The 26,736-nt window shown below is 40.0% G+C and overlaps 1 protein-coding gene across 2 annotated transcripts in view; it reads left to right on the forward strand.

The window, feature by feature from the left end:
* The window catches only part of aacs (acetoacetyl-CoA synthetase), a 302,245-nt gene that overhangs the window by 20,629 nt on the left and 254,880 nt on the right, over positions 1-26,736 (forward strand). The window contains exons 13-18 of one of the 2 annotated variants that reach the window (XM_033973052.2): positions 3,327-3,440; positions 4,937-5,062; positions 5,139-5,208; positions 5,283-5,341; positions 6,671-6,873; positions 7,272-8,747. In XM_033973052.2, the coding sequence (XP_033828943.1) occupies positions 3,327-3,440; positions 4,937-5,062; positions 5,139-5,208; positions 5,283-5,341; positions 6,671-6,873; positions 7,272-7,409 (710 nt within the window). In that variant the 3' untranslated portion in view covers positions 7,410-8,747. Of the gene's footprint in view, positions 1-3,326; positions 3,441-4,936; positions 5,063-5,138; positions 5,209-5,282; positions 5,342-6,670; positions 6,874-7,271; positions 8,748-26,736 lie in introns of those variants that run through there. The other variant, XM_055224337.1, reaches the window with a different exon arrangement.

The following is a 26,736-nucleotide window of genomic DNA, read 5'->3' on the forward strand; positions in this document are numbered from 1 at the left end:
AGTCCTGGTTTAGTCCTGCTTTAGTCCTGGTTCAGTCCTGGTTCAGTCCTGGTTTAGTCCTGGTTCGGTCCTGGTTTGGTCCTGGTTTAGTCCTGGTTTAGTCCTGGTTTAGTCCTGGTTTAGTCCTGGTTTAGTCCTGGTTTAGTCCTGGTTCAGTCCCGCTTTAGTCCTGACTCTGGCTCCAGCAGGAGGCCGGTCCCTGACGTCCTCAGAGTGTGAGATGGTTCATATAAAATAAAGTCAACACTAAAATTTTAAACTTTCAGTTTAGATTTTTGGTACAATTTTCAACACAAAATAATATTTTTTTCACTGTGTGCTTTTAGATTTGTTCCACTATACATCTTCCTAAAACAATTCACAAAAGATCCATTTTTTTACATTTTTCCTGTATCAATATATTGTTAAATAAATGTAGTTTTGATACTAGTTTTATTGATTAGTCTTTGATACTTTTGACACAGCCCTGTATTGATCGCTGTTACATCACTGCTGTTACATAATGAATAATGACAGTTAATTTCAGCAACATTTGAAGCGACTGAGTCACACAGAAAACAAATACAAAGTGTATAGAAAAGTACATGACCACCTACAGACACATACTGGCCCTTTGAGGCTATTGTTGTGTTGACAGGCCAATAGAAATCTATTTGTCCCTCTCTGTGAGCACTGAAGCGTTTAGCATTTAGCCGCTGCAGTGACTGATGGGTAACAGACAGATGCACATAAACAGTGGGCTCAGACAGACACACAGAGCCCTCTATGAATGACAGGCTTCATGTCACAGTAGAACGGAGCACACTTTGAGGCGCACATGTCATGAGCAGGTCCGTGTTTTAAAGAGAAGGACACAGTCGTGTGTCACGGCTCCACTGCACATGTGGAACATTCTGCAGCTGTGCACAGTCCGGACTCTGTTTTACTCTGTTCATTATTTGACATTGTAGGTCAAACAGTGTCTGTGCTCCTGCCTGTGTCGTTATGGCAACAGTAATGTTAATGCAGTATGTTGAAGTCTCCCATACTTCATGAATGTGACGTGTGTACGTGCCTTTTGAACACAGTTTGATTCCCCAGCGGCTGTGAGCCGCTCACAGGTGAAGAGGACACATGCTGCTCCTGTTCCAGACCAGTGTGTGGAGCTCAGTGTAGATACAGAGACCAGGTTCTACTGATCTGTGTCCTCAAATATCACCCAAGGCAGCAGCAGTTTAATTTGTAGCTCTGTCTTATCATAACAAGGGTTTATGACTAAGTGAAGATTAAAATGATTATAACAGATAAAACATATGCACTAATGCCTCCTTCATGTCCATGTGTGAGATCCTCAGAGCAGCAGATCTGTGCCCGTCATTCTCCATCTTGTTGCCAAGGGCAACAGTGGGCAGGTCCCGGTGGGCTGCGGACTGGCCTGACCTTGACCCCTGAGGTCATCCCACTGTGCAGCATATGTGAGGGGCTGCTGGTCCACTGACATATGTGAGGATGTGCTCTTGTCCAAATGTGCTGTTACAGTGGAAAAGCACAGAAGCTCCTCTTTTATAACTAAAGTGGCTCTGGTGCATTTGTTTATCACAGAAGTGAATATGAACAGTGATAACAAAACAATGACATAGTCTGTGTGTGTGATGCCGTCAGCGGGAAGGTTGGCCCCCGTTGTTCCTCTTTTGGGATTTTAACACTTTCCCTGCTGGACCTCAGCCACCCTAATATACCTCCATCTGACTCCCCATATGTCCCACCTGTCCCTGTGCCCCCAACAATGAGAAATGAGAAAATACAAACCCACTTCTGAAACATTTCATTCTGATCATTATTATATCCTCCATTTAACCAGAAAATCCAGAAAAAAAAAATCTCTTGTAAGTCTGACCTGGCACAGAGGCTTTTTTGGCACATTTTACACAGTGTTTCTTTTTCAGAGCTGGTTTTATAAAACACCTTCAGTTTTCTATTTCATCAGTGACGACACACAGGATCCACATTATCACCGTCTCGGGTCTGTTCTATATTCAGAGCTCATGCACACAGCAGTCATTGAAGTGAAAGTGTCATTTCTGCTCCTTATAGCCAAAGACAAACAGATCTTTCAGGAGAGACGTTTACACAAAACACACTGAAGATGATGTTGAAGGACGTGGCGTGAGAGTCGAAGTGGCGCTCGAAATGTGTGTGTGAGAGTTTGTGCCCAGTCATTAGAGTGTGATAATAGTATAATTGCTTGTCTTCGCCGTATAACTTTGTGTGTTTAATCACAAGACAAACTTTCCTCTTTCTCCTGGGAGCCAATTAAAGCTCAACAAAGAACCTAGCGGAGAGAGAGACTTAAAAAGAAAGTGTAGGGAAGGACGCAGCAGTGGCGAGGGAAGAGAGGAAGATGGATGGGTGAAGTCTGATAAAAGGGAGGGAAAACATGGAGGTAAAAAGGCAACAATGGGAGTGTGTCAGAAATAGTTCCTTATTGAAAGGTGCAAAAACAAAAGGAAGCCACTGCAAAAGAAAAGAGGGATTGTTCTGTTTAAGAAAAGAGTCGCAGCTGAAGTCTATATAGGCCAGAGGAGGTGGAGCCGTCAGAGTCTGCGCACTTTTGGCGTACTTTTGTGGGATTTAGCAAAAGTACTAAAATAATATCGAAGAACAAACGAGATGTGCGCAACAAGATATGTGCGTAAAGGGGTGAATGCTTATTGTGATTATTATTGTTTTATATTTACAATTTACAAAAAAAGTGTGATGGTTAAAGCAGATCTATTATGCAAAATGGACTTTTCAGAGCTTTTGACCATGTTCTACTTGTTTTCCCTCAACATTTACTCGCCCACAGTTGTATTTGGAGTGATTTTCAAGACGCCATTTCGCCGATCAATCCCCGTTTTCGCTTCCACTGTGACATACTTTTTTTTACATTTTCTTCGTAGATATTCGCACAATTTGGCAGTGTTGCCTAGTCATTTTGGTACAAATAAAAACAAAAAAATTACAGCGTTTACAGCGACGTCAGCTCACATTGGGCACCATAGTTTTCCAACGCAGAAGTCGGGGAGTTTGTTTCATTTATGAAGTAATTTTAGATGAATATTGCAGTTTAAAATGTGCAAATTATAACACAATGATCCACAGGTGTCATAGATTATAACTTTTTAAAATAAGAATCACGTTTGTGGAGCTGCACACGCGCTCAGAGGAAGGATGCATTTGTTTCTAGGTTTTTCAGTGCAATAAACACAACCAAAATGAAAAAAAACATACACTTTTTAATATTACGGTGCATGAACAAAGCCTGATCTTGTGCTGATGAACCTTGTGTGTGTGTGTGTTTCCAGGTGGGACTGACATCGTGTCCTGCTTCATGGGACAGAACCCGACTGTGCCCGTTTACCGCGGAGAGATCCAAACCAGGAACCTGGGCATGGCTGTGGAGGCCTGGGGCTTCGATGGTAAAATACACATAAAACTAGGATCGTTTGGGTCTGGGGATGTCACTTTAAATACTTTTCAATGATTATAGAGAGTACATACAATACAGTACAGGTGAGAGGTGTAATTTAGTCTTTGTATCGCAGGTTTTTTAACTACAAAGTGAATTTTATGCAATAGATTAGCTCCAAAAGTTTGGGATTTGCAGTTGAAGTGATACTAATAACATGAACGACCATTTTATCCGTCATTTTAAAACTGCCACCTCTGAGTTTATAAGACTTTTTGATACCAGTAGGGGGCAGATGTCAAACCTGTTCTTCCCGTCACCTGCCGTTTGTTCAGATTCACCTGTGCTCTTTGTTTTTTTTCTGTCAGACCAAAACTGGTAAACAGACAGCAGTAACGTCGACAGCCTCTAGTGGTGTTATGTGGGATTACAGCAGGGTCAGGTCAGCCAATCTACGTACAGATGGTAGCTTTAAAATGCACTTTTTAACTGGTTCTCGGAAAATTTGATCACATAACTCCCATTCTCAAATCTCTCCATCGGCGACCTGTTCAGTTTCGCCGGTGCGTCACACGCCGTCCCGCTCTCTCAGGTCTGCGGGTCGGGTTCTCCTCGTGGCCCCTAAGCCAAAAAGGAAACTTAGGGGCTGATCGGGCTTTTTCATTGGCTGCTCCAAGACTCTGGACGGCACTTCTATTGAATGTTAGACTGGACAACTCACTTCTGTTTTTAAATCTCTTCTTAAAACTCATTTTTTTAGCGTAAGTGTAAAGAGTTGACATTTATCATGTTCTGTTTTTAATCTTATTGTGTCTCATGTTTTTTTTTTGTGTGTGTTTTAACCTGTGTGCAGCACTTTGGTCGACTGTGTTGTTTTTAAAGTGCTTTATAAATAAATCTGGATTGGATTTTAATTCTCACTTGAACAGCATCAACCGTCGTTTTTGTCCCACTCGGATTGACCCGTTTGAAGCTGGGAGTTCGTCTGCGACAGTATTTATTTATTAAAAGACTAATTCCGCTGCTTTTTCTTTCACTAACAGACTTGGGATATCAGTTTTCCTCTCTCAAACTAACAGCACTTACTCTGTATTAACCACACAAAAGAGCCATTTCTCCTCTTGCTGGGAGCCTTCAAAGCGCTGTATGTTTTTCTCATTGATTGTAGTCCCATATTCCCCGCGCTCCGATCCCCGCTGCAGGCCGCATTGGCAGATCTCCACCACCTCAAAGCAAATCTATTGAGCAATAATTTAAAAACAGTTTTGTAGAAAGAGGTTTGGATTATTTTAGTCCCTATCTAAGCCTTTAATGCTTTCCCGGGGGGACATGGGGGAGCGCGCTGTGTGAAACCGGCGTATTAGCTTCGATGGCCGGGCGTTTTTGGTTTTTTTAGCCTATGATTTGAACATCCATACATCTCTGTAGGAGTCTGTGTGTCTCTATCGATTAGAATATATATCTGTACGTTATATCTCATGTTGTTCTGTGGAATTGCGTGTACAGGTAAGCCCGTCTGGGGAGAGAGCGGCGAGCTTGTGTGTCTGAAGCCCGTCCCTTGTCAACCAACACACTTTTGGAATGATGAGAATGGGAGCAAATACCACAAAGCGTATTTTTCTACATTTACAGGTAAGCATGACGTATATCTTTTGTTTTACATAGACAAAAACACATTAGTGATTGATTTTATTGGTCTTTCCCGCAGGAGTTTGGGCCCACGGCGACTACTGTAAGATAAACCCAAAGACAGGAGGCGTCGTCATGTTAGGAAGAAGGTTAGTTATAAATAGATGTGTTTTTTTTGGTGATTTATTACAATGAAAAACGTACTTACTCTTACTCTTTTCAGCGATGGGACACTGAACCCCAATGGCGTCCGTTTTGGCAGCTCAGAAATCTACAATATTGGTAAAATTTTATTATTATAGATGTGTTTTACTTTGTCCTGTGTGTGTGTGTGTGTGTGTGTACTACCAACAAAAGCCTCATTTATGAACTTTAATAACTCATGTATTAGTATTATTACTGTAGACCATTGTGTCGTGCGTCCTGATTGGCTGTTGGACTGTAGACCATTGTGTCGTGCGTCCTGATTGGCTGTTGGACTGTAGACCATTGTGTCGTGCGTCCTGATTGGCTGTTGGACTGTAGACCATTGTCCATCAGTCTCCTCCGTGCCGTGTCTCCTGTCCAGTACAGAATGTGTTCAGACAAATTTACATAAACGTTGGATCTCAGTGTGACTCTGAAGTGCTGTACGTTTGCGATTTGTTTTCTCCTCGACAAAACCCACAATGTCGATGAAACGTTCTGCATCGACAAAGGCGCCTGCGGTCGCACCCAAAAGACCGAGGGAGATACTAACCATCGCAGAAAAAGTCGGACTTCTGGACGCGCTGAGGGAAGGTAGAAGTTCCGAGGCTGTAGGGGGCGCCATTACGGAATAAATGAATCATCGGTTTGTCACATAAAGAAGGAAAATAACATAAGCACGACAGCAGCAATAAGTTTGAACAAGGATGAAAAAAGGGTTTTAACTGTCCGCAACAAGATCATGGTAAGGATGGAGTCGGCTTTAGCTTTGAGGATCAGTGACTGCAGGAAAAAGAACATTACGGGACATTACAGCAGCGCCAGGACGAAGAGGCGGGGTCAGAGGAACTGTGGAATACACACAAGTCATTATTAATAATTTCTTATGTGTCCAACCTCGTAGATTGATCATTATTTGTTACAGTATTTCTAAAAGCTCATTTTTATTTACAGAACAGTATAGTATTTGGTTTCATTCTATAATACGGCGCTTATTTTGTCAAATCTACGAAGGTTTGAACTTTGAGAGAGTTTAAACAAGAGAGAAATGTGAGAAAATGTTAACGCCTGTGTGAGAAAAGTGTATAAAGTGTGTGGTGAGGGGTTTTACAGACAAAAACAGAGAGAATAATTGAAAAAAAATAAAGCTACTTTGCGGATTTTGCCTATTGCGGGTTATTTTTTGGAACGTAACCCCTGCAGTAAACGAGGGACCACTGAACTTGAGCGCACGCTAACCCCATAGATGTGTGGAATATTCTCTGACCATGTTATTAGTAGATTCTGGTCTTATATGGTCAAACTTAGACACTAACATGCTTTGTGCTCATCTTATCTTTATATAACTTGAACAAACGTGCACCTGTTTATCTCCCCGTCATGTCAGCGCCAGTATTTCTAACATCCACCTTTTTTTGTGCGCAGTGGAAGCCTTTGAGGAAGTGTCGGACAGCCTGTGCGTGCCTCAGTATAACGCAGACGGAGAGGAGAGAGTGATTCTGTTCTTAAAGATGGCACCCGGGAAACCCTTCAGCGCAGACCTGGTGTCAAAGATCAGAGGAGCCATTAGGAAGGCTCTGTCTGCGCGGCACGTCCCCGCCCTGCTGCTGGAGACCAAAGACATTCCTGTAAGTAAAGAGAACGAGAACAAGCCTCGATAACAATGAGCCGGGTCAGGTCCAGCGCACAAAGCCCATACGTCCACCCGAATGCGCCGGATCATTAGAACAGCAGCTCATATGACGTGCTGCAAAGTTTGATAAAATAGTAATGTAAATATCAAACATACCGGAAAACTTTCAAAAGCTGCAATAAAACCTGATGAAAATATATAAAAGAACAGAAACTCGCTGCGTGTAATATCTGTCTATCAACTTTTTGGGTGATACTTGAGCAACCAGGGACGTTTGAAACTAACATTGAGACTATTTTTTTCAATATCCTCCACCGTTACGCATTCGATGTTATTACTCAAGTGCTGAATCCTTCAACTACTTCAACTACTTGTCTCTTGTGTGTTCTGCAGTACACCATCAGCGGGAAGAAGGTGGAGGTAGCGGTAAAACACGTGATCGCGGGACGAGAGGTGTCCCAAAGAGGAGCGTTCTCCAACCCGGATTCACTGGACCTTTACAAGAACATTCCTGAGCTGCAGAACTTCTAAAGCTCAGAGATCGTCCACTGTTTTTAGATTAAGTAAATATTTAAATTGATTACGTCAGATAAAAAAAAAAAATTGTCGTGGCTCCAGAGTGTTTGGACAGGGCCGTGCTCGTCGGGAGTTAAAATTGCATCATTCTTAAAATATAAGTCTGTTGAATATATCGTCCCAAAACCATTAAAACAATCATTTCATCATATAGAAAAATGTCTATATATATATCTTGATGCAAAACCAAAAGTGTGATATGTAAATAAGGGGAATCGCTGTGACTCATCTCGAAATAACCGTCCTCTTGTACAGGTCAACGACAGTAATTTATAACAAATTAAAGTCGGTGGTAGTGGGACATGCGCGCTCAAAATGTGATTATTATCAGATGTTTGATAAGATTATTAAATGACATAAACGGCTAAATCTGCGGTGAGTAATCTGATTTCTCTGTGATCGTGGTTCCTCACATTTCTCACATCAGATTTAGCAGTTTTCATGTAATTTAAATAACGTGGAAGGTCCAAAAATCAGATAATAATCAGATTTGAGTGAATCTAAACACTATAATAACTGGATTAAGACTGTTGCTGCTTCAGTTTTCCTTGTGATCGAGTTCGTTAAAGGGGCTGTGGACAGTAGAGAGGACTTTCCCATCATGCTTTGCTCTGGCCTCTCTGGGTCTGTGTCACTCGTACTGTAGCTTCCAGAAAACCAAGAACTGGGCGAATATCTATCCTGATCTTCTCATCCGTGTCTCATATTGCCATATCATTTTCTATGTGATGTGCTGCTTTTTCACTGTGTAAAGTAAATATTCTGTATATTTTTAACTGTGAATGGCATTAATATTATACATGCAAGTGCAGATAGTGGCCTGTATGTGAACGCTCGATGCACAGATGCTTTGTGATGTTGGAACTTCCAGCTTGGTTAAATTAACCACAGTAACTTACTGAAAATTGTATCTTTAACTGAAAAGTTATGTACTAACAGTTATTTTTGTAAAAGCTTCACTTACCGTTTCACGAGGTAGTTTTTGTAAAGTATTTGAATACTTTATTTACAGTAAACTGAGAAGAAGTGAAAAGCTTAAAATACCTGACAGGAAAACGACATAATGGTAGAATTTTTTTTTTTAATACATTTTTTTTTCCACAGATTCTTTTGAAAATGCTGTAATACGAAACATTCCCTTCTAAACTGACAAAGACGTGAGGTATAAGTTGGAAAGGGATCATAATATTGAACTTGCACTTTAATGTGTTACATGGTACAGTGTTTTGTTGTCGCTATTAGATCTGAGTTGCAGATTTTACTAATAAATAATTTTATAATTTAAAAGTTCTGTGTGGAGAGATAGTTTCTGTTATAATCTGTGTTCAGACCAGTGTCCACCACATTTAGAATAATAAACAGAGGTTAGTCATTTACTTTTTGCATCATTGTTTAGTGGAATACAAATAGTAAGTCATTAATTCTCGTTAAAAATCGCTCGGCTTTAGTTTAACAGTTTAATCACTATTATAATTAAAGTGTTTACAGCTGAACTCTGCGTTTATACCACAGTCTGTACATAAATAATTTCTTTTATACAGTCTATAGTTTATACTTAGCTTTATTATGCCCTGATAACTGAACTCCAAGCTGTTCAGAACATTTTCCAGTGTTGAACTTGTGCATATGTGAGCAAGAGCCAATCATTGTGACTGACATCTAATTCTAAAATAAATCTGCAACCTTTGGACGTGCAAATGCTGCGTGCGGTCCGTCTGCCAAATTTCAAAACAACAACTTAAAAATAGAGATCTGGTTTGCTTCCAGTTTGTCAAAACACAGACTGTGAATATCATGGAAGTGCAGAAAAGCTGAAATATCTTTTATACTCAAATAACCAGCGCTTGATGAACACGAATGCTAAACAGTGAGGTCCCTGGAGACGGAGAACTAGATCTAACCCAGTAGGCATAAAACCGAGCACATTAGCGCTGACTAAATGACTGTGTTTACTGTGATGCGCTCTGTGTTTGTGGGTTTAGTGGTAATTTGTTGCCTGTGTGATCAATTTAAAATGTAAATTCATCTTCACTCGCTGATGATACACTCGTTATTCTCTTGTGTGTGGAGGCAGAACATGTGCTGCTTTTATTTAGGCGAAAAAGAATCACATCAGATAAGTTTAGGGCTGGATTTTGGTCGGTGTAGGACCTACTCCGACCACACGGGGTCAGTAAAGAGTGATTAGTTAACAATTAAGATGAAGAAGTGGCTGTATTTGCTTTTATTTTTAACTGAAATAACCAAACAAAGCAGTGATCTGACAACAACAATATGAAGAAGACACAGAAAAGGCTTTGAAAGAGACGAAAAGGAAGTTTTAATGAGCTACACGACTGTCACAAATGTAAACAGGAAGTGGGGATTTCTACCTACATGACTTTTTTTATTTTTTATTTTTTATTTTTTTATTATTTGTCTTGGGCAAATAGACATCTTTTCTCTTGCATAGCCTAGGCAGCCACAATCGATGTCAATCAACATGATACAAGAAACAAGGAAAAATAAACAAAAACAGACAGCAAAACACACACCAAAAAAAAAAAAGAGTATCTCCGATTGCCCAAAAAGGAGTGGGAAGAAGAAAACTTATTTAATCCCACCCCCTCTGCTATTATTTCTTAATTTTATCATACTTTACTTCCTTTTCATGATTGTATTACATGATTACATTGGGGACTATGAGTTAAACTCATGCAACTTAAGTGTTACATCATATTGGATAAGGTGCCAACAATGGTAAGGAAAGTTGTAAATACCAACAATGGTAATGAACAGCAATACAGCAATAGTAATGGACAATAAATACGACAATAGTAATGGACAGCAAAATACAACAATGGTAATGGACAACAATACCAACAATGGTAATGGACAACAATACCAACAATGGTAATGGACAACAATACCAACAATGGTAATGGACAACAAATACCAACAATGGTAAAGAAATGGCAGATACAAGCCAGCATTACAAGATTACTGAAATTATATTAAGACTCTTCCTCTAGATACTGCGACCAGATCATATTTTTATATCGATGCTTGAACGTACTGATACTATGGCATTGCTTGATGTGTATATCCAGACTGTTCCAAAGTTTAACACCACACACCGATACACAGAAACCTTTTCGAGTAGTTCTAACTTTAGGCAATTTGAATTTCTCATATTCTCTAAGATTGTATGTTCTCTCTTTGGCTGTAAACAAAACTTGCAGCTTACTCGGTAACACGTTTATGGAAGCTTTAAATAGTATAGTTAATGTAACATATTTTACAAGATCAGGAATTTTTAGGAGCTTTGAATATATGAACAAAGCATGTGTGTGCTCCAAGTATCCGACTTTATGGATGATTCGCAAAGCACGTTTCTGTAATACAACTAGTGGATTAAGTGTAGATTGGTAAGTATTCCCCCACACTTCAACACAATAAGTGAGGTATGGGAGTACTAAGGAACAGTATAAAGTACGTAGGGCATTTTGATCAAGGTAGTTTTTTGCTTTATTTATTATTGCGAGGCTTTTTGAGATTTTGCTTTTTATTTGTCTAATATGGGCTTTCCATGATAATTTATTGTCTATTATAACACCCAAAAATTTTATCTCATTTACACTTTCAATTTGGACATCATCAATCAGGATTGGTAGCTCTGTATTAATTTTTAAATTTCCAAAAAGCATAACTTTTGTCTTCTTTAAATTAAGCGATAATTTGTTGCAATCCATCCACTTTTTTATTTTATCAAGTTCCTTGTTTACAGTACAAATGAGTTCATTGTAATTTGGACTACTGTAAAATATGTTAGTATCATCTGCAAATAAGATAAGTTTTAATGACGGGGATACATTAAAGATATCATTTATGTATATATTAAACAGTTTTGGCCCCAAAACGGAGCCCTGGGGAACTCCACAAGCAATACCAAGCATATCAGAAGTGTGCACTCCCATCTGTACAAATTAATGCAGCAGTAGAACCATCTGCCACCTCAGTTCTTCTTCCTTCTTTCTTCCTCCTCCTTCCTCCTCCTTCACACCATTACACCACCACCACCAGCCTGCACAGTGAGAACAAGGCATGATGGATCCATGTTCTCATTCTGTTTACGCCAAATTCTGACTCTACCATTTGAATGTCTCAACAGAAATCCAGACTCATCAGACCAGGCGACATTTTTCCAGTCTTCAACTGTCCAATTTTGGTGAGCTCGTGCAAATTGTAGCCTCTTTTTCCTATTTGTAGTGGAGATGAGTGGTACCCGGTGGGGTCTTCTGCTGATGTAGCCCATCCACCTCAAGGTTGTGCATGTTTCTCTTCTATCAGCTTGAATCACTCGGCCCATTCTCCTCTGACCTCCTCGCCCACAGGACTGCCGCATACTGGATGTTTTTCCCTTTTCACACCATTCTTTGTAAACCCTAGAAATGGTTGTGCGTGAAAATCCCAGTAACTGAGCAGATTGTGAAATACTCAGACCGGCCCGTCGACACTCAAAATCGCTTAAATCACCTTTCTTTCCCATTCTGACATTCAGTTTGGAGTTTAGGAGATTGTCTTGACCAGGACCACACCCCTAAATGCACTGAAGCAACTGTCATGTGATTGGTTGATTAGATAATTGTATTAAGAAGAAATTGAACAGGTCCTAATAATCCTTTAGGTGAGTGTATATATATTCAAATAATGTAAAAACGCCAATATGTAAAAGTGGAACTGAATTTTAGGACTTTTCTCATTCAACAGATGCAATATTTTAGCTTTAAATTGTTACTCGCTATGGCAACAGTCTCCATTTTAATCAACCTGAAAGCCGTGGACACAAAAGCAGAGTGTTTTATGTTACAGTGATTTAATTACCGTGCGTAATTTTAGTTTTGTCTTTCCGTTTTATCCGCTCCCTCGTTGTTGCCCACCTTTCCTCCTCGCTCAGTCAACAGCACGAGGTAACACAACTTAATATGCCTTTGGTGCAATTTAATTCGAGTTTGTTTGGTGTTGTCGTGGCGATGAGTGCGACAGGAGAAGCGGCTAAATGGAAAAAGGATCTCTGTGGAGATTTGTGTTTGTATAACCGCCCAAATTGTGTTGAGCAGATGTGCAAATTGGTATCACACATTTCCGATCCACTGGAGAGTAAACAGTTTGTGTCCTCTGGAATGACAATTGTGACTTTATGAAACTGTCACAGCGTCTAATTGTGAGGTAGCCGCGTAGTTTTGAGTGAATATATTTACTCAGAGGTCTGTATTGTATCTGATTTGTTTAAAGGTGCCGCACTGGAGCTTTTATTACAGTACACAGACGTATGCGTTTTAACCTAAAGTGTTGTGTGGACTGTGAAGTAGAGATGGAACGATATACGATAATATTGTTAGTCGTGATAAAAAAGGTCTGCAATTAATTGTTTGTAGCATTTTTTACGATTATAATCACCTTTACGGCACCAGACTGACTCATGTTTCTGGTTTCAATATAATGTTTAGATGTTAGTTCTGGTGTTTGTCCACAAGGGGGCGCTCTGTTATAGCAGTGACACTTGTTGCTTCTGTGTTTATTCTGAATCGGGGCTGGTTCTTCACCTCAGTCTCGTCGTGGCTCGTGGACAGTGGATCTGTCTCCGGATGACGCCACACATTTATATCCTCCACTCAAGAAGGTGAAGTCTGATGTGTGGAATTATTATGGATTTGAAAAACAAGACCAACAAGATGAGCCACCGATCTGCAGAGTCTGGAGGAAAAAAGATACGGCTCCGACGGCAAAACACGAGTAACTTACACGAACATTTACGACACAAACATCTGCATCGTTTGACAAACTGGAGCCGAAAATCTCCATAAGTAACACACCACGAGAAATAAACTATTGAATGTAGTTTGTTTCTGTGCAATCTGCTGTGCAAAATGCTGCTCAGCTAGTGCTAACCTAGCGATAGCAAAGGGTTAGCACTAGCTGAGCAGCATTTTGCACAGCAGATTGCACAGTTGCTAATAGCGGCACATGGTTTTACAACAACCATGAATTAATCTGAACGTATCACTTCCTAGAACCTGGTGTCACATATGAGGACATTATACTGCCTTGGTTTAATAATTATCGTGATTCTAAATTTTAATATCGTCCCATCCCTACTGTGAAAAGGTATTTGACACAGAATGACATCCACATATTAGTTATTCTGCGTCAGAGCGTTTAAACCGTTGTACAATTCTGAGTAGTATCGTGATAATTGTGGTTAAAAGGCGACATATTGTGATATTTTCTGATCGTTATGTCGTTTCCTCGTCACACACAGACCTGGAGTTGTGTTTTTGTTTCATTCACACATGTTTAACACAAAAACAAACAAACAGATTTAGGCTGAGTTCTTCTCTCAAACTGAAAACACTCTGTTCCACCTTGTGATGTCATCGTGTGGCGATACAGGAAGTGCTCCGCTGTGTTTTTGAACTCCACACACCTTCATTTCTAGAATCATTTGGATCATTTCAGCTTCTGGAATTGCCACTTATATCTACTGAACTAAAGGTAAAAAGGAGGTTTTAACGTGGAAAAATACCACTTCATGACATCACAAGGTGGAACAGAGCGTTTTGAGCTACTTTTGACTAATAAGGACTTACTTAAACATGTGTGAATGAAACAAAAACACAACTCCAGCTCTGTTTTTGAGGAGATAACACAATTCTAACATGACTTGAAGCTTAGAAGAGGCAGTTTTGTGTAGTACATAGCGGTTTGAAGTCGCGTATATACGATTTTTTGAGCTGTTATAGTATTATCTGCAGTAACGGTTTCGCTGTAGTAACTAGCTTTAGCACATGGACAAACAAATACGCCGCAGAGTAACAGATAGAAAGAATTTAAATGTGATTGCGGTAAATTTGTAGCTTCCTGTGTGAGGCGGGAACCAAAGTTTGTACAGCTGATTAAAACAGAGGAGGGTACATAACTGTGATAACCTAAAGGGTAATTGATTCTTGTGAGATTCTGAGGAAAAAGGACAATAAGCCGCAGTTCAAATGGCACACACGGGCACACGCTGAATACCAATCTCCAAGTGCGAGGCTGTGTGCGACGCGACGACACCAGCCGAGCCTTCGCCTGAGATTAATGGAAAAATGTACTTCCTGACTTTGTGTAACTCCAGTGTGGGAGTCACTCGACTTTGGAGAATGCAAAATGAAATGAAAAACACAAATCTTCATGTTGAGGTCATATTCAGGCACTTTTGGGGATTTTTTCTTGGTTTTTTGGATCCAGAACCACAACAGTCTACAGGGAAAACACATTTAACAGGCTGGTTTACCCACGAAGTTCATTGCAAACTTGTGTAAAATCTCCACAAATGTGTTCCCAGGCATAAATCCCAGTGGGTGTGCTCAAGTTATCTCTGCAAACGCTCACAGAAACATGTCGAAATAGAGATTTTCACAGTCAGAATCTCAATATTATTAAAATGTGAAGACTTAAAGCTTTGTTTGAACCATAGGCTGTTTATATAATTGGACGTAGCTAACCTGCGAGCCGCTGCGTTCCAAACAGGAAGTGATCATGTGCGCACTTCCTGCTCCATCGACTCTGGCTCCAATTCACTTTCTATTGAAAAACTGTGTCCTCTCTCTGTCTCTGCTGCTGTCAGACTCGTCATTTTGGTCTTAAATGTTCGTATTAACCCTCTACATGATCCTGGGGTTCATTTTTTTGAGTTATTTTGAGTATTTTTTTAAGTTATATTTTTATTTATTTATTTATTTATTTATTTTATTTTGAGTTAATTTTTTTGAGTTATTTTGAGTTTTTGTTTGTTTTTTTAAGATTATTTTGATTTATTTATTTATTTTTTGTTATTTTCAGGATATTTTTTTTGTTATATTGAGTTTATTTTGATTTATTTTATTTTATTTTTTATTTTGAGGTTTTTTTTTGTTATTTTGAGTTTTTGTTTGTTAGTTTTTTCAGGTTATTTTGAGGGTTTTTTTGTTGTTATTTTCAGGATTTTTTTTGTTATATTGAGTTTATTTTGATTTATTTTATTTTTTTTTTATTTTGAGTTTTTTTTTTTTTTTTTAGTTATTTTGAGTTTTTGTTTTTTAGTTTTTTATGGTTATTTTGAGTTGCTTTTTTATTTATTTTTTTGTTATTTTCAGGATTTTTTATTTATTTATTTTTGTTATATTGAGTTTATTTTGATTTATTATTATTATTATTATTTTTTATTTTGAGTTTATTTTTTGTTTTTTTTATAAACTGTGTCCTCTCTCTGTCTCTGCTGCTGTCAGACTCATTTTGCTCTTAAATGTTCGTATTAACCCTCTACATGATCCTGGTGTTTTTATTTCACTATTGTGTCTGTAAATCAAGATATGAACATTAATAACAGACAAATCAGGCGCCTTCTTTCCCTGAGGTCACTCCCACTAGCCTTAGCAACAGGTTTGATTGACAGCGTTGCTAAGCGGCCGCTCCCTGCTAAACCAGTGGAGCGGGCGTGACGGGGCGTTACCTTCAACAGTGTCACTATTATCAAGGATAAAATAATTGCGATTAATGATTATATCACGTAAATGATTAAAGTTGCTCCAGCGAGAGACCGCAAATGATTTAACAGAAAGAAGCAATAACTGGATCTAAAAATCACTTATTCAACCTTCAAATTCTGGTCAAACCTTGTCACATTAAGACTGAAAAAAAAAAAAAATGTCCCTGTTATTGCAAAGAAAATGCACAGATGATAATTAATGTTCAGTCTGTGGTGACCGTGACAGGCCTAGAGACTCTTAGTTTTTCAGATTACAGTTACTTTTCTAAACTCTAAATATGACACGGCTGGACTTGGTCAAACATTTAGGCTCAAACTGCTCAAAATCAGTGAGAAAAATATAAAACACAGCACATGTCATTTTCCCTCCAATTTGTGACATGAAACACTGAAAAACATAAAGCTGTTTTTAATCTTGCTGCATCTTTATAATTTAAATGAAACTCTGCCTGGAAGTATTTTAAGTATTCAGACCATATCCTCCTGAGACCTGGTGTCCTCATCTGTGGACGACACATTTTGGGTTTTTTAGGCCACAGTGCAAATTTTTAGAAGAACAGCAACAAGAACATGTTCAATTTTGAATATTTCTAAGAGTTTAGAATATTTTTTTCTTCATTTTTTAATTATTTTATTTATTTATTTATGTATTATTTTTTAATTATTTTTATTTATTAATTTTTTATTTATTTATTATTTTATTTATTTATTTATTTTTTTCTTTTTTAAATTTAATTACTTGTTTCTCATTTTGTTTTTTTTACACTAAATGTCTGTGTTCAAACTCTTCATAGTTTTTGCAAATAAAGTCCTGAAAGAGCTCGGGTCTCAGGAGGTTAATACTCTGTGTCCAAGTATTCAGAACACAGTACTCTGATTATGTATTAGAAAACTTTACGAAATACATTTTAATACAGGTTTATATTTTCAGTTTTCTTTCCATCACTACTCGCAGTATCTTATAAAAACATGCATTTTTACTTCTTAAAAATCAACACACTAAATATATTTATAGTGTCTATTTCAAAATCAGATCAGATTCAGCCCCTGATTATTTTTTTTTTTAAACTTTATTGATTTAAAGTTTGTGGGAAAATGTTGGAAATTCAGTGAGGGGGGACAGTGACTCAGTGCTTAGAGCTTTGGACCCCCAACCCAAAGGTCGGAGGATCGAGTCCAACTCAGACCGAGTTCTGTCGTTGTGTCCTTAGGCAAGACACTTCACCCACACTTCACTGAAAAATCCTTGAAAATTTGCCAGAAATATTCGTGGCAAAAATAGTTGAAAAATAGCTGAAAATTCGCTGAAAATTTGTGGGAAAAATTGTTGAAACTTCACGGGAAAAGTTTTGGGAAAATCAGTGAAGGGGGGACAGTGACTCAGACCGAGTTCTGTCGTTGTGTCCTTTGGCAAGACACTTCGCCCACACTTTACTGAAAAATCCTTGAAAATTTGCCAGAAATATTCGTGGCAAAAATCGTTGAAAAATCGCTGAAAATTTGCTGAAAATTTGCGGGAAAAATTGTTGAAAATTCACAGGAAAAGTTTTGGGAAAATCAGTGAAGGGGGGACAGTGGCTCAGACTGAGTTCTGTCGTTGTGTCCTTTGGCAAGACACTTCGCCCACACTTTACTGAAAAATCCTTGAAAATTTGCCAGAAATATTCGTGGCAAAAATCGTTGAAAAATCGCTGAAAATTTGCTGAAAATTTGCGGGAAAAATTGTTGAAAATTCACAGGAAAAGTTTTGGGAAAATCAGTGAAGGGGGGACAGTGGCTCAGACTGAGTTCTGTCGTTGTGTCCTTTGGCAAGACACTTCGCCCACACTTTACTGAAAAATCCTTGAAAATTTGCCAGAAATATTCGTGGCAAAAATAGTTGAAAAATAGCTGAAAATTCGCTGAAAATTTGTGGGAAAAATTGTTGAAACTTCACGGGAAAAGTTTTGGGAAAATCAGTGAAGGGGGGACAGTGACTCAGACCGAGTTCTGTCGTTGTGTCCTTTGGCAAGACACTTCGCCCACACTTTACTGAAAAATCCTTGAAAATTTGCCAGAAATATTCGTGGCAAAAATCGTTGAAAAATCGCTGAAAATTTGCTGAAAATTTGCGGGAAAAATTGTTGAAAATTCACAGGAAAAGTTTTGGGAAAATCAGTGAAGGGGGGACAGTGGCTCAGACTGAGTTCTGTCGTTGTGTCCTTTGGCAAGACACTTCGCCCACACTTTACTGAAAAATCCTTGAAAATTTGCCAGAAATATTCGTGGCAAAAATCGTTGAAAAATCGCTGAAAATTTGCTGAAAATTTGCGGGAAAAATTGTTGAAAATTCACAGGAAAAGTTTTGGGAAAATCAGTGAAGGGGGGACAGTGGCTCAGACTGAGTTCTGTCGTTGTGTCCTTTGGCAAGACACTTCGCCCACACTTTACTGAAAAATCCTTGAAAATTTGCCAGAAATATTCGTGGCAAAAATCGTTGAAAAATCCTTGAAAATTTGCAGGAAAAAACCTTGAAAACTCGGACGGTGAAGACGTCCATGGACTGTCTGTGCAGTTGTCTGATGGTGGGCGTGTCTGGGCGTGTCTGGGCGTGTCTGGGCATGTCTGGGCGTGTCTGGGCGTGTCTGGGCGTGTCTGGGCGTGTGTGTCTGGGCGTGTCTGGGCGTGTCTGGGCGTGTCTGGGTGTGTCTGGGCGTGTGTGTCTGGGCGTGTCTGGGCGTGTGTGTCTGGGTGTGTCTGGGCGTGTGTGTCTGGGTGTGTCTGGGCGTGTCTGGGCATGTGTGTCTGGGTGTGTCTGGGCGTGTCTGGGCGTGTGTCTCTGGGTGTGTCTGGGCGTGTCTGGGCGTGTCTGGGTGTGTCTGGGTGTGTCATGTTGTGGGCGTGGCCATGTTGAAGCTGTGTGAGTTCAGTGGAGGAGAGAGATTCAAAGTGTTTGCTGAAGCGCTGTCTCGTTCTGAGCTGCGTCTCCGACCAAACTGGTCAAACCAAACTGCTTTGAACCAGTTTCACAAATGGTGCTTAGTGACATCACCATGTGACATCACCACAGAAACCATCTCCACGGCAACGGCAGCTCTACAGGTTTAGAATGTTGAGAATGTGTAAATTAAATAAAAATATAATGTGGCTGATATTCCGATATTGCTGTTTGCCGCCTAAATATACAGTGAAAACATGTGTTAAGAACATAATTGCACAATGTTTGTCTTTTGTACGGGACGCAGACAAGAGCGACGCATCCAATCTCGACTAAAAATGTTCAAAATGAGCCACAAAATGCAGCTTTGTCCCTTTAATTTCACCATAATTTTGTTTTTATCTTCACACATTTGTTCATTTCCAATAGTTTGTCAATATTCAACTAATCATAAATATCCCAGGGTTTGTTTTGTTTCATCTTTTAGTTCATCTGCCTTTAATTTAAACACCACACATCTGTTACTTTGAAGATATTATATTTATGTCAGGATTTGTTGTTTTTTTGTGTTTTCTTTGCTGTTTTTCCCCCTCCCTTCTGTGAGCCTGGAGCTGGGCGGAGACTCTGGCACCACCTCCACCCACCATTCCACTCCTTGGAACTACCCTGCATCTCCGTCTCCGACCCAGCTCTCCGTGTCCGATATGAACACTCTACACTGCGACCTTTGACCCCACGACCCACGACCTGCTCCAAGACGACTGCATTCATTCAATCTTATCTCTACAAATACACTGTTCTGTTTCCTCGAGTCTCTTTGGTCCGACATTTTAGTTAGATTTAATCAATTCAGTTTGACACATCCACAGAGGGGGCGTGTCCTAAGTTGGCAAATTTTTTTAAATTATTTATTATTTTATTTATTTATTTATTTATTTTCATTTTTTTTTTAATTTAATTACTTGTTTCTCATTTTGTTTTTTTTACACTAAATGTCTGTGTTCAAACTCTTCATAGTTTTTGCAAATAAAGTCCTGAAAGAGCTCGGGTCTCAGGAGGTTAATACTCTGTGTCCAAGTATTCAGAACACAGTACTCTGATTATGTGTTAGAAAACTTTACGAAATACATTTTAATACAGGTTTATATTTTCAGTTTTCTTTCCATCACTACTCGCAGTATCTTATAAAAACATGCACTTTTTACCTCTTAAAAATCAACACACTAAATATATTTATAGTGTCTATTTCAAAATCAGATCAGATTTAGCCCCTGATTATTATTTTTTTTAAACTTTATTGATTTAAAGTTTGTGGAAAAATGTTGGAAATTCAGTGAGGGGGGACAGTGACTCAGTGCTTAGAGCTTTGGACCCCCAACCCAAAGGTCGGAGGATCGAGTCCAACTCAGACCGAGTTCTGTCGTTGTGTCCTTAGGCAAGACACTTCACCCACACTTCACTGAAAAATCCTTGAAAATTTGCCAGAAATATTCGTGGCAAAAATCGTTGAAAAATCGCTGAAAATTTGTGGGAAAAATTGTTGAAAATTCATGGGAAAAGTTTTGGGAAAATCAGTGAAGGGGGGACAGTGACTCAGACCGAGTTCTGTCGTTGTGTCCTTTGGCAAGACACTTCGCCCACACTTTACTGAAAATTTGCTGAAAATTTGCTGAAAATTTGCTGAAAATTTGCAGGAAAAATTGTTGAAAAGTTTTGGGAAAATCAGTGAAGGGGGGACAGTGGCTCAGACTGAGTTCTGTCGTTGTGTCCTTTGGCAAGACACTTCTCCCACACTTTACTGAAAAATCCTTGAAAATTTGCGGAAAAAACCTTGAAAACTCGGACGGTGAAGACGCCCATGGACTCTGTGAAGTCCATGGACTGTCTGTGCAGTTGTCTGATGGTGGGCATGTCTGGGTGTGTCTGGGTGTGTCTGTGCGTGTCTGTGCGTGTCTGGGCGTGTCTGGGCGTGTCTGGGCGTGTCTGGGCATGTGTGTCTGGGTGTGTCTGGGTGTGTCTGGGCGTGTCTGGGCGTGTGTCTCTGGGTGTGTCTGGGCGTGTCTGGGCGTGTCTGGGTGTGTCTGGGTGTGTCATGTTGTGGGCGTGGCCATGTTGAAGCTGTGTGAGTTCAGTGGAGGAGAGAGATTCAAAGTGTTTGCTGAAGCGCTGTCTCGTTCTGAGCTGCGTCTCCGACCAAACTGGTCAAACCAAACTACTTTGAACCAGTTTCACAAATGGTGCTTAGTGACATCACCATGTGACATCACCACAGAAACCATCTCCACGGCAACGGCAGCTCTACAGGTTTAGAATGTTGAGAATGTGTAAATTAAATAAAAATATAATGTGGCTGATATTCCGATATTGCTGTTTGCCGCCTAAATATACAGTGAAAACGTGTTAAGAACATAATTGCACAATGTTTGTCTATTGTACGGGACGCAGACAAGAGCGACGCATCCAATCTCGACTAAAAATGTTCAAAATGAGCCACAAAATGCAGCTTTGTCCCTTTAATTTCACCATAATTTTGTTTTTATTTTCACACATTTGTTCATTTCCAATAGTTTGTCAATATTCAACTAATCATAAATATCCCAGGGTTTGTTTTGTTTCATCTTTTAGTTCATCTGTTACTTTGAAGATATTATATTTATGTCAGAATTTGTTTTGTTTTTTTGTGTTTTCGTTGCTGTTTTTCCCCCTCCCTTCTGTGAGCCTGGAGCTGGGCGGAGACTCTGGCACCACCTCCACCCACCATTCCACTCCTTGGAACTACCCTGCATCTCCGTCTCCGACCCAGCTCTCCGTGTCCGATATGAACACTCTACACTGCGACCTTTGACCCCACGACCCACGACCTGCTCCAAGACAACTGCATTCATTCAATCTTATCTCTACAAATACACTGTTCTGTTTCCTCGAGTCTCTTTGGTCCGAAATTTTAGTTCGATTTAATCAATTCAGTTTGACACGTCCACAGAGGGGGCGTGTCCTAAGTCGGCCATTTTTAAAGCCTTGGGTGTGGTTGTGGGCCGGACCATGTGGAGCGGAGAACTGGGTTAAGTCCTTTTTTTTTGTTTCAGTGTCTTTGTGGATTTGTTTCAGTGTTTATAGTTTTATTTTAAACACTTTTGGGCTTAAACACTAAAATTACACCTGCAGCACGTGTGAAGTAAATGACGTGTACCTGGGGGAGGAGCTTCTGTTTCTGCGGACGTCACTTCCCGGTGAGTGTATCTTGTTTGCAAGTTTTGCTTCCTGTTGCTATCTGTCTCTTCTGTTATTGTTAATCCACGAATTAATCAAATACTTTTCTAACTCCTTCACATTTGGCATCTTGTTCCTCACTTAAAGCCCCAGAGCCCTGTCCAGATCCCAAACATTTAGTATTTCGTGGACTAAAAGCCTCTTTTCACTAGCCTTGCCGACTAGAATCATGGCTGGACATTCCTCCGCTCTGTCCTGCTCACGTTGTCATATGTGGAGTCAGAACCCCGCCTCCTTTACTGACGACAGGGACAGTAAAGTGTAATGTGCAGTTGTTCCTCGCTATCACAGTTCACCTTTCGTGGCCTCGCTGTTTCACGGATTTTTCCAGTGCAATTTTACGTTTTTTTACAGTGTATGAACGTACATTGTGTTGTGATTGGCTGTTGGACTGTAGACCATTGTGTCGTGCGTCCTGATTGGCTGTTGGACTGTAGACCGTTGTGTCGTGCGTCCTGATTGGCTGTTGGACTGTAGACCATTGTGTCGTGCGTCCTGATTGGCTGTTGGACTGTAGACCATTGTCCATCAGTCTCCTCCGTGCCGTGTCTCCTGTCCAGTACAGAATGTGTTCAGACAAATTTACATAAACGTTGGATCTCAGTGTGACTCTGAAGTGCTGTACGTTTGCAATTTGTTTTCTCCCCGACAAAACCCACAATGTCGATGAAACGTTCTGCACCGACAAAGACGCCGACGAAGGTTTGAACTTTGAGAGAGTTTAAATGAGAGAGAAATGTGAGAAAATGTTAATCCCTGTGTGAGAAAAGTGTATAAAGTGTGTGGTGAGGGGTTTAACAGACAAAAACATAGAGAATAATGTAAAAAATAAAGCTGATACTTACGGATTTAACCTATTGCGGGTTATTTTTAGAACGTGACCCCCGCGATAAACCAGGGACCACTGTACTGGTTTTGGAGGTCAGGGTTACAGGGTTAGAAACGAGGATCCACTCATTTCCTCGCTACAGCAAGGCAGTAGCACGGACTGTGGGCCGCGTCAGTGCTAGGACAGTTAGCCAGAATAGCCCCTCAGAGCGTCCCGAGCAGGCAGGACCGGACCAGGATGGATTTGCGACAGTTTGGAAGAAGCAAAGTGTGGAATCTGTCGTTTTTTTGTTCTGTTGCATGAAGAACAGACGCAGAGGCACAGGGATCGTTCTGTAAACCTTTACTGTCGGGTTTTACCAGGGTCTAGCCGAGTCCCGCGATCTCTCAGAGTCTGAAGAAGATGAGCTTGCACCAATGTTTTCTATTACTTGAGCAGAGGGAGTTAACATTCTATAGATAAGAAATTTAAAGAACAATCAAACAATGTGATTGAGTCAGTGGTCTATAATACCCAGAGTGCACGGAAAACAGAACGTTTTACATTATTATAAGAGACTAAGCAATATTACATTTATATATTGTCCACAAATGCAAAAACTCAGTCCACCATGAGCTCCTTGTTTGTAAAAGGTTTCAGAGACTCAGAGCAGATAGACTGTGTGTGTCCCTCGATCTAAAAACGACAAGAACAGAGACTTTTTCTGAGTCTGCCTCCTGCTTCAGCGACATCGGGCAGCTCCCCCACCATGAGAAGTCCAAGTTTGGTTTCACAAATCACTACTTTTACACTTGTTTGGTAGCTGCGCACCATCTTAACGCCTCCAAACTAAAATGTCTGCCGCCGCCCCTGGATGAAGAGCGGGCGAACGAACAAAACCTGACGACACAACGGGTCTAACTCCTGGCTGAAGGTTTGAGAGGCTGGAAGTGTCTTGATAGAAATTTAACCGTCTTGTTGGAGAGCGTTTCTAACAAAGTAATAAAAACTTGAAGTCAACGTGAAGAGAGAGAATTGTATTGCGCAAACTTCACACTGAACTTGAATGAATTGGTTAATTTTTCTGTGCTATTTTTGTCGCCCGACGCCAATCGACTTCACGGCTTTTCAGACCGCGATAATCTCCGAGTTTCCTATTTCACCTGAAGTTTTTTAAATACCTGTTGGGACTGTCAAGCAGCAACAGTCAGATAACTTTTACTTTGACTTTTTTTAAAAACAAGACCGTCTGATGAACTCACTTCTCCTTTTATCACGCGCTCTCAAAAGCAAGAGATTGAGGCGGCTCAGAACTAGAAGGATGTTGAAATTGCAGAGAAAATGTCTTATTTCTTAAACAGGTAAAGCGAAGCGAGTCTGCGTATAGAAGACACAGAAAAAACAGCCACGCAGCCCGTATTAGACTGAATGACGACGTGTTATGACCGCTTGAATCGCTCCAATTTGATCTGCCAATCTCGTGCTCTTTTTGTTGACTTTTTTCAGATGTAGGTGGCGGGCGGCTTTGTGGAGACGTGTGCCACTCAGCTCCCCGTCACACGCTGAGCTCTTTTTGTGAGTGGAAGTACTTCTTAGAAAAATACATCGTTCAGTTCATTTGCAGTTCTTTTATTTGTCCTCAAAGCGGCTGGTGTTCAGTGGAAGACTATTTTGGAGTGGTCTTTATAAAGAATAACCTGCTCCTGAGTTAGGAAAGAGGAGAGAATGAAGCGGCGGATGAAGTACTCTGTTTAGTTACTTAAGTAAAAGTACAGATACAGGGGTAGAGGAAGTATTTCACGCGATGTTGTTTAGTTTGTTGTCTGTATTTGAACAAAGTGCCCATGAAAAGAAGAGTCTGAGTGCTCTCGTTGGGAGAAATGAGACATATTTTGGTCGACAGTAGCAACACAAACCTGTCAGGATTTGTTTTTGTTTTTTTTGTCTGTCCTGTTTTTCCCTCTCACTTCTGAGTTTGAGCCTGGAGTTGGGCGGAGACTCTGGCACCACCTTCGCACACCTGCTCCACCTTCACCTGTGAGGACTGAAGGGAGGATCCAGCAAACGGGGCCAGATCGTCTCGTCTTCTTCCGGTATTTCCGCTAGTCGTCCTTCGTGTCACGCTCTGGTTTATTTCTTCGTGTATCCGCCGTGATCTGACTCTGCGCCTCCGTCTCCGACCCAGCTCTCCTCAACTGGCACGAACACCTCAGCCTCCGACCCTGCGACTCACGACCTGCTCCAAGACGACTGCGTTCGACACCGCTCCAACTGTCTGCTCTGTCCACCTTCGTTCACATTCAGGTATCTGCAAATAAACTTTGTTCTAACTTTTACCCGAGTCTGAATCTTCGGTCATTACGAAAAAAACAATGTCAGATTTTTTCTTATGGATTTTGTGTATTTCCTTTCGTTCTTTAGTCTGGATTTTACCGGGAACATGGTCAAAATATTGTCTCAAATCATATGAAAAGCACTGGAGTAGAAAGTACAAATACTGCTCTCAAATGTAGTGATGTAAAAGTAAAAAGTATCCACTGTAAAATGTACTGAAGTAAAGTACAGATACCTAAAAATTGTACTTTACTTGTACTTTGTTACATTGTCTGGTACATTTGTCTGTGAAGGTCAAACAGATATGAAAATTTACAATAAAGTACAACTGCAACTAATGTTTATTCTTGTATTTAAACAGATTTTTTTTTCTAAGTAAAGGTAAAAACATGTCGACTGAAATCTTCTTAAAAAAGTCTATTTCTTATTGCCTAACGCCCCTGTCTCTGTTTTAAAACGTGACCAGATGATCATAAAGAACGATTAAAACAGTGCCATTAATTGAATAGTTAATCATATTTTTTTTCCGATTAACTGTTGCACCTCGACTCCTGAGATTCCCACGAGTAATGAAAAAACTTTAATCCTACTGGACTTTTATCAGCCATTTTAATCGAGGCATTTTTACAAACAAGGACCAAAGCACAACGGCAAAGAGAAGATGTTAAATATAATATCAGAAAGGATGGAGTTTATGAAAGAAGAAGACGAGAAGAAGACGAGAAGAAGTGACGGAACTCCAGACTAGAACCACCACAGCTTTTGGTTCTAATAAAGTGAAACAAATGAGCAATTTATTCTAAACGTAACAGCACTTAAATCTGCACTTACACTTTAACAGCACACAGCACTTTGGACGTTATTTACACTTTAAAAAATAACACAATTGCACACAAAGGGTTTTAAAATGTTCGTTTAACTCGTCTGTTCTTTTACGCAGTTTTAGATCTGGAGGCACAGCGGCGTTTTAACTGAAGCTGTGTCCTGGAGCGAAAAGACGACAGATTTAAAGTTAACAGCGAATAATTAAATTGGATTTGTGCGATATTATAGTGCGACGCTTGTTTAAGGATGTTTTTAAGTGATTTTAGTGTTTTAAGAATGTTTAACGTCCCTCCTGTGTCCTCGTGTCCAGGTGACAAAGACGTCCCCGGGGAAACGAGCTCCTGAAAAAGGTTCCAGGGCAGGACCAAGGCGTGTGCAGGTGAGGCATGTGCTGCATTTTAATGAGTTTATGGGTTTTACGTGTATTTGGTGTTTGTTTTTACGGTTTATGTGTGTATAAATATGTATAAAGTTGATTTTATTTATGGGTTTATTTGGTTTTATGGAGGTTTAAGAGTTTTAAAGAGCGAATGTTATTTTTAAACACCCTTTTTTTTTAAAGTAACACTAGTTTTATCCA

This window comes from Periophthalmus magnuspinnatus, chromosome 9 (genome assembly GCF_009829125.3).
Source record: "Periophthalmus magnuspinnatus isolate fPerMag1 chromosome 9, fPerMag1.2.pri, whole genome shotgun sequence".
NCBI classification, from domain to species: Eukaryota; Metazoa; Chordata; class Actinopteri; order Gobiiformes; family Gobiidae; genus Periophthalmus; species Periophthalmus magnuspinnatus.